General features: G+C 37.2%; 1 protein-coding gene across 1 annotated transcript; it reads left to right on the top strand.

The window, feature by feature from the left end:
• The first annotated feature begins 9,167 nt into the window (after positions 1-9,167).
• Positions 9,168-10,117, top strand: LOC139744082 (uncharacterized). The gene is made up of 2 exons (XM_071654540.1): positions 9,168-9,768; positions 9,894-10,117. Exons 1-2 carry the CDS (start codon positions 9,168-9,170, stop codon positions 10,115-10,117), a joined length of 825 nt encoding a protein of 274 aa, XP_071510641.1.
• Positions 10,118-16,142: the final 6,025 nt, after the last annotated feature.

Here is a 16,142-nt window from a genome sequence, read left to right as displayed (position 1 = left end):
TCGTGCATGTCGCACCATTGTCAATACTCTCGAGCGCGCCGCACCTTCACTAACACACTCTATCCTGTGCATCATTAGTATATCAACCCGCTCTGAGCTCGCTAGCTGAGCGCCCGCTAGCTAGCTAGCTAGCTGCATGCAGGTTAGTTCGGTGATGCAGCCTGCTGGCTGTAGCCGTAGCTGGCGCAGGTTGCTGGCAGGTTTCTTTAATTATCAGTGAAAATTGAACGTTGATGGCAGCAAACAAAATCTGTCTGCCCACCTGCCAGGGCCCCATTTCATAAAGAGTTTACTTGATGACAACTCTTTGCTGGAATGACTGTTTGCTGTGGAAAGTGGTCATTCCAGCAAGAGTTGCCATCCTAACATCTTTTATGAAATGGGGCCCAGAAGTACAAGGAAAATGAAAGTAGGACCTACCTTTTATGCATGTTAATGTATCACACATTGAATAGGTTTGAAAACCTTGGGAATTTGTACTTTATAGGTCATCGTCTTTATTACTGGCATCATTAATAATATCACCGCACGTCTATTTCTTTGATACAATGCATGCATTATGTGTATCATAGACGAATAAAAAACCCATTACTACCACATGGGACCTATACAACATGAACAGATGATTCTATGTAGGAATCCATAATTTAAAAAAAAATAATAATAATGATAAAACAGAAAGTGAACTGCAGAACAATCAGTCCTAGATTTCCATTAAAAGGCCCGCTTACAAAGTTTTGAAACAATAATCAAACGACAATAAGCAAAAGATATCAAATCAAATTCAAAATACATTTCTGTATACCGGACCCATAATCTAGAAAATAGCTTAAAAGATTCACCCTCATTCCTCACATTTAAATACAAATTCAGAAAACATTTATTATCTACTTATAATTCTAGATAATCTGAATTAATTGTTTTATGCTTGAGGTTTTCACCTGTCCTGATGTCGCAGCACTTGGCGTGTTCGAATCTGTATGCAGACCTCTCTTCTCTCTTTTTTCTTCTTTCCTCTTCCTTCCTGTCTTTTGTTCCTCTTAGACTTGTATTGTCACCGTCTTCTCTCTTCTCGGTACTGTCTCGCGTCGTATATGTGTGTGGGTAACTGAATGTCTGTACGAGTGTCGTCCTTCTCATATTTGCCCGGTACACCAGTTCAATGAACACCGTCTGGGCATTAGCATTGATACTCTATTCTTAGCTCCTATTACTGTCGAAGCCAGTGTATCTCAAAATAGCTATATTTTCACAAATGATTTAAGTAATCTACATTCAATGCAAATGCTGTAAGAAAATAATAAAACAAACTTGAATAATATATTGCTTACTCATCAATTATCTAGCGATCCACGTCCTACAAGCTTAGCTTTTTAGTGGATCGCTATTTTCCAAAATTGAAGTTATTTTCTGAAAGCTCGCGAAGTATACATGTATACGCATTGTTCCTTCTGATTATTGTACATACATTGATGTATTTAATTTATTTCGTATATTACATGAACCTTTTGTACAAGTTTAGACAATATCATTTTATGATATGTATACTTTGTATTACGTTTTGATTTTCGTTGATTGGAAATAAACTATGATTGAACTTGAACTTGAAAACAGAAGACATGACCGGCGAAACCGGGGGGTGGGGGGGGGGGGGGGGAGGGTGGGGGACGTTCGGGCTTGGGCCCCCACACTTTTTTGTGCACCATACAAAGGAAAACATAAGGTTTCATCACTTTGGGCCCCCACTTTTGTTTTTTTTTTTGTCTTTTTTTTTAACCCAAAAGTATGTAAGTGGTACTAAAAATAAATTGATAGAGATTTTGAAGCGTGATCGCGATAAGGTTATGTTTCTCCGCTGAAGACCATTTTTTCCCTTCTTCTTCTTTTTCTTGGCGGCTGAAGAAACCCGGTGGTGGAGAGGTGGAACTTGATAGCTCATAAAACCCGGAAGTGCCCCCCCCCTCCTCAACTGAAGAGTTTGTTCGCAAAAAACCGATAAGTCCATTTTGGAAGATTTTGAAGTACGGTGTCTGTCATAAAGTACAAAATAATACCCTTTAAATTATATATTGGTCACTACATATAAAGGTACATTTTTGAAGTAATAGTCGAAAGAAGCAAACATTTTCTTATTTTTTGTTTGTTTGTTTGTTTTTTTATTGTTCCATATTCCACATTTCGACAAATACATAAAACATAAACATCACAATACAAAAGCCTGGATGAATTGTCAAGTACAGCTTATAAGACAATAAAATATGTGAAATATGAGGAATCTACATAGAAGCATTGCTTGTAGGATGTAGATTCCCAGATGCGGATGTGAGATTATTTCTTACTTGGTTGTGTAATTAAAGGAATATTAATATTCTATATGAGAATTATTATCTATATAATTATTACCTATATGAGAATTATTATTCTCATTACTTTTCTTGACCTTTAATTGCAAATTATCCATTTGGCAAATATGGACTTATCGGTCTTTGCGAACAAACTCTTCAACTTTTGAAAACGCTCCTCCGGCCCTGGAAAAGAGTTGCGACTCAACATGAATTAGAATCTATACAAATAAAATTTTGTAAAGAAATAAAACATACTAACCTCCATCTCCCACACATCGATCAACCCCCTCCCCCCCCCCAAAAAAAAATAGTTTATTGGACAATATAGGCCCTACTGCATATAGTGAGGAACTGTCAAATCAAGAAAAGTAGTCAAGAATAAGTACCATTCAGTGTTTTGATGAAGCCGTTATCTATTAAAATGCGCTCTGCTTCATCGTAAAAGGAGTTTGCTCCATTATTGTCAATTTGAGATATTACAGTGTAATAATTGCTTCTGTAACAAAAAAAAATACAAAGAAAGAACGAAACAAAGGATATGTTTTGGAAGTATTGGATATCTTAAATCATATCAAAGGGAAATTAATGATATTTTCTATCATAATTCGAGAAGTATAGAATCTAACACAATAATCATCATGATGCACGTGGCACTTGGATAATCAGTATCATATTACTTTTATCAACTATTATAGGGCCTATCACTTTTCATGAACATTGACAGGTTTCTTTTTTTATATTAATCCTTTGTTTATTTGTTTTTCTTTTGTGATGAGCTATATGCCAAAGTGCCATCATGATGGAAGACCTCACATTGCATTTTATTTTGTATAACTCACACTTTGATATAATAATGCTAAGTTCACATTAATTTTATTCTAATTTGAATAATTTGCGAGATACATGCTGCAGAAAAAGACGCCAATAACAACTCCCTCTCTTTCTCGACGTATTGGACCCTGTTCTTCCTTCCTTCACCCCGCTTTTTCGTTCACTGTCGTTATTGTACTTGCTTAACCCCTTTCATAATCAATTCTGAAATCCTCATAGACTTAATACACAGCTCACCAGGTTCCCGAAGTGAAAGGGTTTTTTTTTTCTTCCTTCGAGATCTCTTTTATCCTCTTACACGTTCTTTTCCTTTATCCGGCTTTGTCGGGGACACCCCACCAGAGCGACACCCACGAGTCATAGGTCAACAGCCCACGAGCTCGACACTGAAAACAAAAAGTCCTTGAGTCATATAGCCCACGAGTTTTATACAGCCCGTGGATTCGACACGTTATGATAGGCAAATATGTCCCTATAGTTCGACACTATTATGTAAAGACAACCTAAGTTTGACATTACATAACTCGGGGCTTAATGTGTTGGTCTCGTGGGCCTTGTTTTCTTAGTGTCGAACTCATAGGCTGTAAGACTAGTGGGCTAGCTATATAACTCGTGGGTATCAAATCGGTCTCCATCTTCACTAACATCTGCTTCCTCTCCATCTCCCGTGCCCTCCTTTCCTATTCCTCAGTCCGCCGTGTATCCTCCCACCCTATCTTTTTCTTTGTGAACACTCCCTTCCTTTCTCTCTCAGCCCATGTCCTCCTCCACCTTAAACAATACGTTACCGTTCATCACAAAACCAACAAAAAAGTCGCATCAATTGATTTTACATGAGGACTCAAAAAAGGTGAAACAGGTCAACCAAGTCAAGCTTATAAGTTTTCATTTTCTGAAATAGCTATATTCCTATTCTACATTAGTTTTCCTACGTTTGGGACCTTCAAATGAATGGGAAAGCGTATTTTTAGCAGTTTTTCTACATTTTTTTTTTTGCAGAGTTGTGAGATGAGGTATGTCTCAGAGGCCCCTTTTCTTTTCGTGAAAATCCTTTGCACACTCATCACTTTCAACCCTAATAACTTTTAAAAAGATAATGCTATACCGCTTTGAAAGTTGTCATTAATCATGGACAGAATGTGATAATAAGGCATGCACAAATTGTTTCAGATCACTTTGATAATCTCTTCATTGTTGTTGCTCCGGCGGTTTATATCCTGTATTTTTGTCCCATTCATCACACAATTAGAGCCAACCGCAGCGGTTTGGTAAAGATTAAGCCGTTGAATATAGACCCTGTACTTCAGAGCCTCTTTTCTCAGTTTAGACTCTTCCTGAGTGCGTGCTTTCTAGCCATAGTATTGAGATAGGTTAGGATCTGAGACTCCATAGGGCTTTTTACACTTGTGTTTCTTAACCCCGGACTTTCTCTGACCCAGGACTATCGTTAGTCCCGTACCAATTTTTTCAGCTTTTTACACTCGCCAATTAGTCCCGTACTATCTCTTGTCCGGGGCTAAGGAGAAAACTGACCTTTTTACACTCGTATTTCTTAGCCCCGGACTTTCCAAACCACATGAATATTCATAATTACGCTGTGTACTGTACACGTACACGCACGCACCGGCAGCGCTTGATTACCTCTTTTCTGATTGGTCAGTGAGGGTCGGACTTCGTCTCCGTCACTTAGCCCAGGATTATTTTTTCGTTCTGTTTACACTCACTTGCTTGGCACCGCAATTGCGGTGCTAACCTCTGCTATTTTGCAGGGCCAGATAGTACCGTACTATCGGTGGGGCTAGCCCACTTTGGCAAAAACGAGTGTAAACAGAAAGTGGGCTAAGGATAGTCCCGTACCAACGGTGGGGCTAAGGCCCCCCCCCCCCCTTAGCCCCACCGTTGGTCCGGGGCTAAGCAAAAATTTACAAGTGTAAAAAGCCCTCATTTGAGTTGAGCTATACATCATAAAGCTTGGAGTCTGCTCTTTCAGAATCTGCCATCAATTATATCATAACTGGCGACTCTTTGTTGGTTTTGTGATGTAAAGTCATATAATTATACAAATGTACTTTTTCTTTTTCCTTTATACTCGATTTCTCCCTCTTCTTCTAGGAGTCCTCTTTCCTGTATACTTTTGTTTCCAGTATCAGCTAAGAATGCCGAAGATCGTATTCACTATCATTATAAACAGCTTTGTTGTGATTTTCCTTTTTTTGTAGAAGTATTTCGTACATTCATTTTTAGATATTACTGTAATCATACAATACAATTCAGTTGGCATAATTGTATTGTGTTATGTTCCCAGAAGAATCTCATTGTGTTTTGATGTTCGGGCCTACTTTTGTGATCACTGATGTGTAGGGAGAATATTACCAGAAATCAGCAGAACTGCTCAATGTTTTTCTTTTTTTTATGCATGCGACCTTCCTCGTTTTACAGTATATCAAATAAAATGAATGTGACTTGGGGGGAGTTTGTGCAGGTGTCACATCGTCCAGAAATTGAGCAATTAAAAATGGACACACGATAAATGAAATGTTCATATTCGGCTCTTGTTGTATAAACTTCCTATTATTCGTGAGGGCATCTTACATGCCATAGTATGAGCCCAGATGGAGTTTCTCAAGCTCCTGCAGCTAGCAATTTTCTTGAGCGGAGACAAAAATCGTTGGGGAGTCAAAAAAACCCAAAACAAAGCAACAGCAACTGTGTTATCGATAGACCATCACCAAAGATCTTCCAAATGTGAATTTCATAATAATGATTCATATTCTTCGTGATGAAGTCTAATGCGGTTACGATGTCACCGTGTAGTGATCCTCTGTAACAGGCATGCATAGTATTTGCTTGGGCTTTTTAATATTGATTGGCTTTTAATCAAGTTCGGGGCCAACTTCGTCAGATCGAAATTGAAAATTCCATGTTTCGTTTGGCCATCTCGTGTCAATTTCGGGACAAGCGTGACGCCACCCTCAGCAGTTACTGTATTATATGCCTATGCGCGCGACATTTGCACTTACATCATCATTTGCTTACTCATCAATTATCTAGCGATCCACGTCCTACAAGCTTAGCTTTTTAGTGGATCGCTATTTTCCAAAATTGAAGTTATTTTCTGAAAGCTCGCGAAGTATACATGTATACGCACCGTTCCTTCTGATTATTGTACATATGTTGATGTATACAATTTATTTCGTATATTACATGAACCTTTTGTAAAAGTTTAGACAATATCATTTTATGATATGTATACTTTGTATTACGTTTTGATTTTCGTTGATTGGAAATAAACTATATGATTGATTGATTGATTGATTAAAAAGAGTATCTTTCCGTGGTGAGAACTAAATGCGCAAAATGCGCAAGATTATCCTGCCTGAGCCCTTCACCTCTCAGTGGATTTTTTTTTTCTTTTTAGGGCCTTTCTGGTACAACAGTGACAGCAACATCTTCGGGACTGACCTAAATGCTTTGCTGGACTTTCTGGCTTTCTATTGAACATCTGCAATTCGCATCGAATGGTATTTTCTAATCCTTAAATCTGACGACGCGACCTCTGCTACTAACTTTAACAAACAGTGACGAAGGTCAGCAATGATCTGCGGTATATGGCTACACTTTCTTTATAGTTTGATTCTATACTGTTTTGATATGACTTTTACATAATATCGTTGTTTCTTTGAGTTGTCATGGATTTCGACTTCATTTCTTCTAATAATGCCCTATATGTAGATAATGATTGCAGTATGCAAGTATGTAGTCCGTTACTAATGAAATTCATGTCCGATATACTAGACTTAAGTGTTAGTTTATCATCACGGCTTCTTTGAAGGTTACCTTTACATGCGTACATAAAGTCCCGTGATACTATGTAATGTCGGCTTCATGGGCCTTGTTTTCCTTGTGTTGAACTCATGGGCCTTGTTTGCGTATCGGGCCGGCCCCTCACTCAGGTGGTCATCTGTATACCGCATGCGCGTTCCCGATTTTTCAGAAAAGAATTGTGTCTTTATAGGGGCGTAATTCCCGAGAATTACTGCTACACTACAAAAAGTCCGGTGTTAAATAGTGAACACCGAGCTGGTGTTAAATTTTCGGTGCTCATTTATGGTATTAAATTAACACCTCCGGGTGTCATTTCCAAATTTTAAACTGTTTTTTTGAAGAGTTTCTTAGTAACTGCACTTCTTGTTGATTTTTAATTTAAACAAGACGATCAAGAATTTTACATTAAAATACTAGATTTTTGAAAAAAATGTGAAAATAAATTTACACCAAAGTAACACCAGCTGGTGTGGTCTCTTATTGAAGCTGGACGGGTGTTAAACCATTGATATTAACACCAACAAATATCAAATCAACACCATGTGGTGTCATTTTTGAATTAACACCAGTACAGTGTCAAAATAACACCAGGTACAGTGTCAAATTAACACCACGAAGTGTCAAGTGAACACTTTTCAACACCATCACAGTGCATTTTTAACACCTGTGGGTGTGGTCCTTTATTGAAGTTTGATCGGTGTTAGATTTAACACCCGTGGTGTTAAATCTAACACCGATGTTTTTACAGTGTATATAGCAGCAATGTGTAAACGGGAGGGGCTATAAATAGAGCTGATGCTGATGCAACAACGCAATTCAAAACAAATCATCCAAACATTCAAATCTGATAATCGTCTTCTTATCTCCAGTGCCTCCACGGATGAACTTTATACTATCATTAACCTATAACAGAAAGGTATGTCACCAACTAAATGTTACATGAGTTTTATGGTCGATTCCTGAACTAAGTTTCTGAAAACACTATGCATTTCACATAATAACAATCAAAATATGATATATGACTCAAATCAATTACCTTAATAGACAGTCACGTGATAACGAATTAACGCATTGACACGATGTCGGGATGAACATGATCAAAGAAAAAAAAAAAAACAACTGATGGTGGATTATTACTCGGTACGCATGCAAGGACCTGCTACAAGAATTGTCAGGATTTGAACCTTATCCCTATATAATTCGTGTCCTTTTTAATGAGGTGCATCTCGGTCGTTGAACTTTGCGTGCACGAAATTCTCATGCCACTACGCTATACCAAGATCATATTCCATTCATGGCTGCGCGCAACTTTCAACGACCTATTATAGATGCACCTCATTAAAAGGGACACGAAGGTTCAAATCCTGACAATTCGTACAGCATGCAGCTCCTTGCATGTGTACAAAGTTAAGATCCATCGTAAGGTTCTTTTTTTCTCCTGAGTAAATTCAGACTTTGACTGCCAATAAATATGACCTGTGTACTGCTGTGATATTGCAATAAACGGCTAAGTGTGTGATATTATTGGACAATATTTTATATTTATATCTCCTCTCTTCCAGTCGTTATCTTACTGTAAATATTGTATGTACGTCTCATGACATTACATTCCAGTATTCTCTTAGACCGATCTCAGAATTATCTCGTATCTATAGAAGCTTTTGTCTGAATTATGTATGTAAGCCTCTATTGTCTATATTGTCGAGCTCATAGGCCATATTTGCTTAGTGTCAATGTTTTGGAGGTATAGTTTGTTACCCTATCTTACTAAAGACGTCTAGCTCGTGGGTTACGCTCACTTTGAAAAGTTCTAGCAGCTCGTGGGCTGTATCATGCATGAGTATTATGACTCGATATCATTATGACTCGTGGGTTCGAGCTCGTGACGTGTACCCTGTAAGCCTCACGCTGGTACTATAATGGTGATTGCTATACATGGCACATGCACCTACTATAACTTGGCAGCCAGACTGAGTGTGAACCCTGTGGCGCATCGGGGAAGAAGAATAAAGAATTCGAATTTGAACAGTACGTGATTATGAGCAAAAGCATCATTTAAAAGTGAAGACAGGAACGAATTTTGCTTCGCATTGGAATTAAAAGAAAATTTTTGTTTTCATTTTATTCAGGCCGTCATAGTGTGTAAACGACACGATAGATGATGCTATGGCTACAGCTGAAAGAATATCCGATGTGATGACATCAGAGGAAGCATTTGCGTTCATTTGCGAAGTACTAGGAGTGACGTCACCTAAAGACAAGATGGTCTCCGATCCAGTCGCTCTGTTAAATGAAATCTTGTATTCCTGGCAGGAAAATATACCGTACCAGACAATCCACAGTATCGCTACGCCAAAGAAGGACAGACATCTTCCCACGTTGCCTGAAATCAAGAATGATATAATGGCAAAGTTTGGAGGTTGTTGCTACCACCACAATGTCGGCTGTTACATGGTGATCAAAGCTCTTGGATACCAGGTAGCTCTGGTACCCGGTGACGCGAACGGTTTTAGGAGCGCCCACGTAGCCATAATCGTCTTCAACCTCTCCGGGGAAGGTAGCAAGCACATGGCGGACGTCGGCACGGGAGGATGGCCGACATTCCAGCTCATCCCGCTGGACTTTGAGAGGGAATCTCCTGAGTACCACGAGTCCTTCTTGATCTACAAGTTTGTGCGACAAGGTGACCTTATCTTACGCCAGCACAACGCGGAAAGCGATCCGGCAGGCGCGCCAATTACTTCAAGGTGTCCCTCAAGTACGGATGGTACACCTATTCCTCCATCCATTACAACATGTACGTTGACGTGTCCTACTTTGACGAGGTAATGGAGATACTTCACACCCAGGTTCTAGATGATCTACAAGTTCTCAACAAAATATGGTGTAAAGCTTTCCCAAAAGGTCGACTTCTCTCGATTAACAACGCCACGCTCTTGGAAGAACAGGAGGACGGGTACATAAAGAAAACTTACCTTAGATCACGTGAGGAGATGATCAGCGTGTTTAAACGTCACTTTCCACAGTTAGATGAATATATCATACAGGCAGCAATTGACGATGAGCTGGTCAAATTAGACTTCAACCGGAATGAAATCTCATTTGCGAAGGAGTGACAATTTTCGATGGAAATCTCACTCTCTAAACGTGTAAAATATAACATGAGACTATTGGGGTACAATGAATCGTTTTTTCTCGCGAAGAAAAATCGCAAGTAAGCAGTACACTGCACCTACGATTTTTCTTTGCGAGACAAACAATTAATTGTAGAACTCAACGAAATGATCAGCATCTTCTTAAGTAAACATAAACATGTGGTTATTCAGGCGGGGATTGATATTACATGTACAAGACCCAATACCTGCCATGATAATGTATATCATTAAAGAAGGAAATAAATACAAGTTTTGTTGTACTTGTAGCTTTACTTGTAACTTGTAACTTTATTTTTCATTTCCATTGAATAAACAGGAGAAATTATATACAATGCATAAACAAAACAAATTTGTAGTAATTACAAAAAACGTACATTAACAAAATAAATGTGATGATGAGTAACAACATAATCGCATTTATACATGTGATAATGACTAACAACATAATTGCATCACAATAGATGTGATGATGAGTAACAACATAATTGCATCACAATAGATGTAATGATGAGTAACAACATAATTGCATTTAAAAGGTATATGCATATTACACGGATGGGAATGGAAATAGAGGGTCCCTCTAAAAAGCCAAGCTTGTACGATATGGGACCCTCAGAAATACATCAAAAACGAATAATGACTTCATGAACTACAAACAAATGATCAAAGAAACCAATGTCCACTGACATGAAATTAAATAACAGGAAAGAAGGGGAAAAAAGAAAAAAAAAGAAAAAAGAAAAAGAAAATGAAACTGCAACACACGCCATCGTGGACACAAACAAACTGAATTCTAGGATGTAGGAGTAATGGGATGAAGGAGTAATAAGACGCACCCTGGAATGATATTGCGAATGTAAGAATTGGGTAAATATACCAGAAAAATACAAAAGAGCGGACATATTAAAAGGAAAGAATACTAGTAGACACAATGATACATTGTTCAATAACTGCAACGTTTGAGGAGAACTTGAATTCGACAGATTAGTTTACTGTTATAATAAAAAATATTTCATAATAATGTAATGATTAATGCATAATATACAATAAAGAGAGATGATGACTTAATTGAGTTTACGAAACAACTTAATTGAGTTTATGGAAAAAACTTCATTGAGTACGTCAGGAATTTGCTGTACGTTTCCCCCACCAAAATTAGTAGGGTCCATTTAATTACTTAAATTCTGTGGCATAGTGGATAAGACTTCTGACTTTGAATAAAAGAAAGAAAGAAAAAAACGCCTACGATCAGATCCAGCCCAGTGATTATGTCTGAGTACTATATTGATGGCAAGATTTTTTTTTTTCTGCCATGTCCGTCATGACCCATGATATTGTGTACAAATGGGTACCTGGCAACACTACAGGTAATAATGATGGCAGGGTCCTCTGGTAGAGCGGTGACAACACTGAAGAAGTTAGCCTGGATACGAAAGACCTTAAAGCAGACAAATTTCTGTTTTTGTTTGTTTGTTTGTTTGTTTTTTGTTTTTTGGTCTGAGTTATTATGGATTGGCACTAGCAGTGATGGGCTCGGTGGCACGGGACAACCATAAACTGATGTCGGGCCACGACTTTATTTAAAAAAAACAACAACCCAGAAATATGTTTTGATGGCCACCAAAAGTTTGTGAGTGTGTAGTTCGCTTTGATGTGTTGTTCTCATTCAGAAAAGAGGAGAATACTCGCGGCATACAACTCCATGACTTCACGCATTTCAGCAGATGCCGTGAATACATGACAAGCCTTTCTTCGTTAAAATCATTTTCTTGTACCATGGATTCCATTTTGTGGTTTAAAAAAAATAGATTTGTGATATCACAGAAGATTCTCTTATGAAGTGTATAGCGCATGTAGGTATTTTGGTTTTTTTTAATATCAAGAAATCGAATTTGTGACATCACAAATTCAATTCGTAATTTCAAAAAAGAAATCATTTTTTTAGTATGACGAAATTAATTTGTGATATCACTAAATGAAGTTGTAATATCACAAATTCGATTTTGTAATATCGAAAAATACGTTCACGTGATAAACCATTGGGTATTTGTGGTGTCAGAAAGTCGATTTGTTCATATGAGAGAATGGGATTTGTGATATCAGAAAATTACTTTATAAAATAGAAAGGCATGTTATACTATCAAGGATGTAAGATAGTCTTGAAGGCCGAACTCGATCTATTTTACGGCCACTTCGGCAAGACTATTTATTTTGTTTCTTTTTCTTATTTAACTTTCATATTTCCAATAATAGAAGTAGGTATACACTGTATCGTCTTCATTATATCAAATCTAATCATATTACGAACACGTGTTCTCATGGAAATTATGTTTACACCTCAATTCAATATTGAATATGAATTATAGTGAACTTGGTTATTACAAGTGGCATTTGAATACTTTTATTATATCTACCACTTCACATAGTCATCAACATTTGTGATCATTTCATTCAGGATTTAATGAATTCATTTCATAATGTTTCATTTTGATTCTTAGTCACAGTACGTGTTATTTAGAGCACTTTATTCCACCCGTCAATATTTATATAGTTACTATGGTTTGATGCATTGTTTGAACGCATTGTTTTGTAATTTCTTCTTTTTTTCGGGCCACCAAATTTCATTGTCGGGCCACCAAAATGCAACTTGCTGATGTTGGTTCTTAGAACAGGCAGCCAAGATATTAGGATGTATTGGGCTGCTTCAAAGCGTGTGATCTTATTATCACTGTGCGTAACGTATTACAGGTTAGGTCCCCAGAGTCAATGTGATCACCTTGTGTCATAGGTATTCATAACTCATGTGTGGGGTAGGTTTGCACGGACGACTCAGGCGACGGCATGCAAACTTCGCATATGCTGCTTAAAAGCCGCAAACCCGCCCAAATCAATCGCTAAATCGCTAAATGCAATGACAGCTTTTATCGGGATTTCGTTCCTCTCATATATAGCTTGCATTTTATGTGGTGTTTGAATTGCAAGCGGTGTCCGCTACTCAATTAATCGCTTGTAAATTACAAGTTGCGGACTGTTTTGTGTGCGAAGGTCATGTTTTTACTGTAGTCATTTGAAAGAAAAACAAATCCTCTTAGATTTGTCATACAATTCCGTGAAACAAAGCTTTGCATTTTCTGTACAACTTTGTTCACTACAATGTCCAACTTGTAATAACAGAAATTTGTATAAGTTACATAGATCTGAAAAAACAAACAAACAAAATGTTTTCTCAAAGCATGACTTGACGTTAGTGTCTCAGAATAATATGGAATACAGGGGTTTTCCACCATGGCACCTAAAGAGTTAAGAGATAAAAAACAATGTCAAGCCCTGGATTTCATGATATCATTCCTATCTCAACTCCATGTTGGTTGGTTTGTGTTGTTACGCTTCCTAAATGGCAAATTTCAATTCTCAGTTTCAGACTGCATTTGGTTATGTGTCTATGCTGTCACAGAATACGGGTCATCTCGATCAAAAAGAAAAGATATGAAATACATTTATTAAGTCAATAATATCTTTGCTGTTGTATGATTTTTAATCAAATTATTATGTATACGGATTAACATATTATGCTAACTTGCCTTGTTGTTTTGTCTCTTGTCAGTTTTGTACTTTGTAATGTCTTCTGTTTAAGTTTTTATGATGTGTGTTTTGTCTGGTATTTCTTGGGGATTGACCTTGAAAGGCTGGTTTAAGCCTATGTTGATTACTCCACTTCTCTTGATATAACGCCTATGTTTTGTATGTTGTTGTTTTTTTTGCCTTTATGATGTCCTTTGTATGCTGTCATGTACAATGTAATTGCTTCTTTTATCGGATTTGTGGAAATAAACTGAATTGAATTGAAAAAAAAATTTAAGATACAGCAATTATCTTTCCACACGAAATGTATCGGTGAACCTGCACCACATTACCCTAATGAGGACATCAAACTGATTCTGGCTGTAAAAAAAAAGAAAAAAATAGTTTTAAAAATGCAATATCCTACTGTCTAAAATTTAATTATCACTTGAGGTTTATGTTTGCGAATTGCTTTCTTGAATTTCCAAAACCCATCGATAGCATTCAAGTGAAACATTTCCAAAGTATCTTGGTCTCACACAACTTTTACAAGATGGTGATTACAAATGAATAATTTCCAAAATATTGTATTTTGTACCCCCAAAAAACACAGAAAACCATTCAGATCAGCTTTGCTGGGTTCACAGTTTATATTAATCATATAAAGATATAAATAGGTTGAATGTTTTGATATTGGTGATGGTATACGATATGTTATCAAATATTTCATTTTTTTTTACGTTTTATGATGTTGGCAAAAAGATGCCTGTCTTATGTCATTGGCCTATAATAACTCATTATGTCATTTTAAATGTTGTTTATGAAATTGTATTGCATTTTTTTTTAAAGGCATGTGAACAACACATATATTAATTTTATAATATGAACAATAAATGCTTGAAATTGGATTGAAATTGAAGTGAATGTAATGTGATGTGTTTTAAGAGTCCTAGCCCCTTTTAATTTGTACATCTTTCATTTCTATGTAAATGTTTTTGAATGATGAAATCATTACGTATACAGTACTCTCCGCATAATCAGGTAGGCTCGGGCAGAGCGTTTCGTACCCGATTAAGCGGAGTACCCGATTAACAGAAGAACACATCTCATTCACAATTGACACGCACAATGTGTATGTACATGCACACTTAACATACCTTACCCTTGCTCAGTCACGACAGGGAGGTGATCTCCCTGGTCACGAGCAATAATTTACACTCTTTTTATGGACAAATATATCTTCAGAAAACTTTGTCGTTTGACTATGGACTCCTCGCTAACATGCAGGCGTTTTCCGAAATGAACACGTCTCTTTGCGTCTACTAGTCACGTAGCACGTCTTCGAGAAGTGACTGGGGAAAAGCAAAATTATGGAGCTGGTGCATGGTCTCATTTTCGTTGCAAACTTAACTCGTATTATGAATTGTTGCAGAGCAAGGGAGGAACGCAAGTGTGTTCAACTCCTGTCTGTCTATGCAATTGTGAGTGCCAGCTACATATGTAATGTTCGTTTATGTGTGGCAAGTCGGTACTGGTACATGTGTTTTCATGTTTAATAATTTCTCAAATGATCGTTTTTTTTTTTTTTTTGCAAATTAAGCAGAAAATGCAATTAGACGTAGAAATTTTGACATTCATGGTTTCTCAAAGTGTTATTTATGCGATAAAATGTGGGTAGAAATTAGGTAAGAAGAGATTTTTTTACTCATTTATGCGGAGAGGCAACCCGATTATCAGGTAATTTTAATGTGCATTGGAACTGATTTTGACATTTCTACCCAATTAAACGGAGTACCCGTTTAAACGATACCCGATTACGCGGAGAGTACTGTATTATATAAGAGTCGCATTGACAGCTTTTATATCGTACAATGTGATATAATTATTGTCTTTATTCATACCATGTTGTTTCAATCTTTGAATATTTATGTGCATAGTGTACATGCGAGGTTTCTACGAATAAGTTTTCAATTCACTGATAAAGCCGTCTTGTGAAAATGAAAGAAATAAAAGTGGCTACCGCTTTCGTGTGGTAAACAGGTCTTTGTACAGAGCTATATATTATGCCTACGCATGTATTGCGATCGATGTAACGCAGTGTCTTCAATATCGCGATTAGCATTCTAAATTTGCTATATGAGGTCAAATGCAATCCTTCCCTTGAGAAACTTATCAGGGGATAAAACGCTCATATTATAATTATCATTTGATATTGAATTGATTAAACAGATGCAAACAAACACGCATCAAATAACATTTGGTGTGCGCATAATATAGATACCATGTAATTGAAACAGAAAATCCAGACGAGGTAAAATATGCACTACAAAGACTTGCTTAGTGAATATTATTAACGACTGGCAATCCAAAGTGCCTTGCAATACATTTCGGCAGCATAAAGTACTTTAGTAGGCGCTATCGGCCC

Source organism: Diadema antillarum, unplaced genomic scaffold (assembly GCF_040938485.1).
Source record: "Diadema antillarum isolate AM-2024a unplaced genomic scaffold, OU_Dant_1.0 seq00001135_RagTag, whole genome shotgun sequence".
In the NCBI taxonomy this organism is placed as follows: domain Eukaryota; kingdom Metazoa; phylum Echinodermata; class Echinoidea; order Diadematoida; family Diadematidae; genus Diadema; species Diadema antillarum.
Note: the sequence above shows the minus strand (reverse complement) of the source record. Positions and strands in the feature narration are given on the sequence as shown.

Bases quoted from the DNA above. Each gene is read 5' to 3' on its own strand.
- LOC139744082 (XM_071654540.1), top strand. From the start codon at position 9,168: ATGGCTACAGCTGAAAGAATATCCGATGTGATGACATCAGAGGAAGCA. The intron at 9,769-9,893 runs GTACACCTATTC...TATGGTGTAAAG, and splicing joins GTGTCCCTCAAGTACGGATG to CTTTCCCAAAAGGTCGACTT.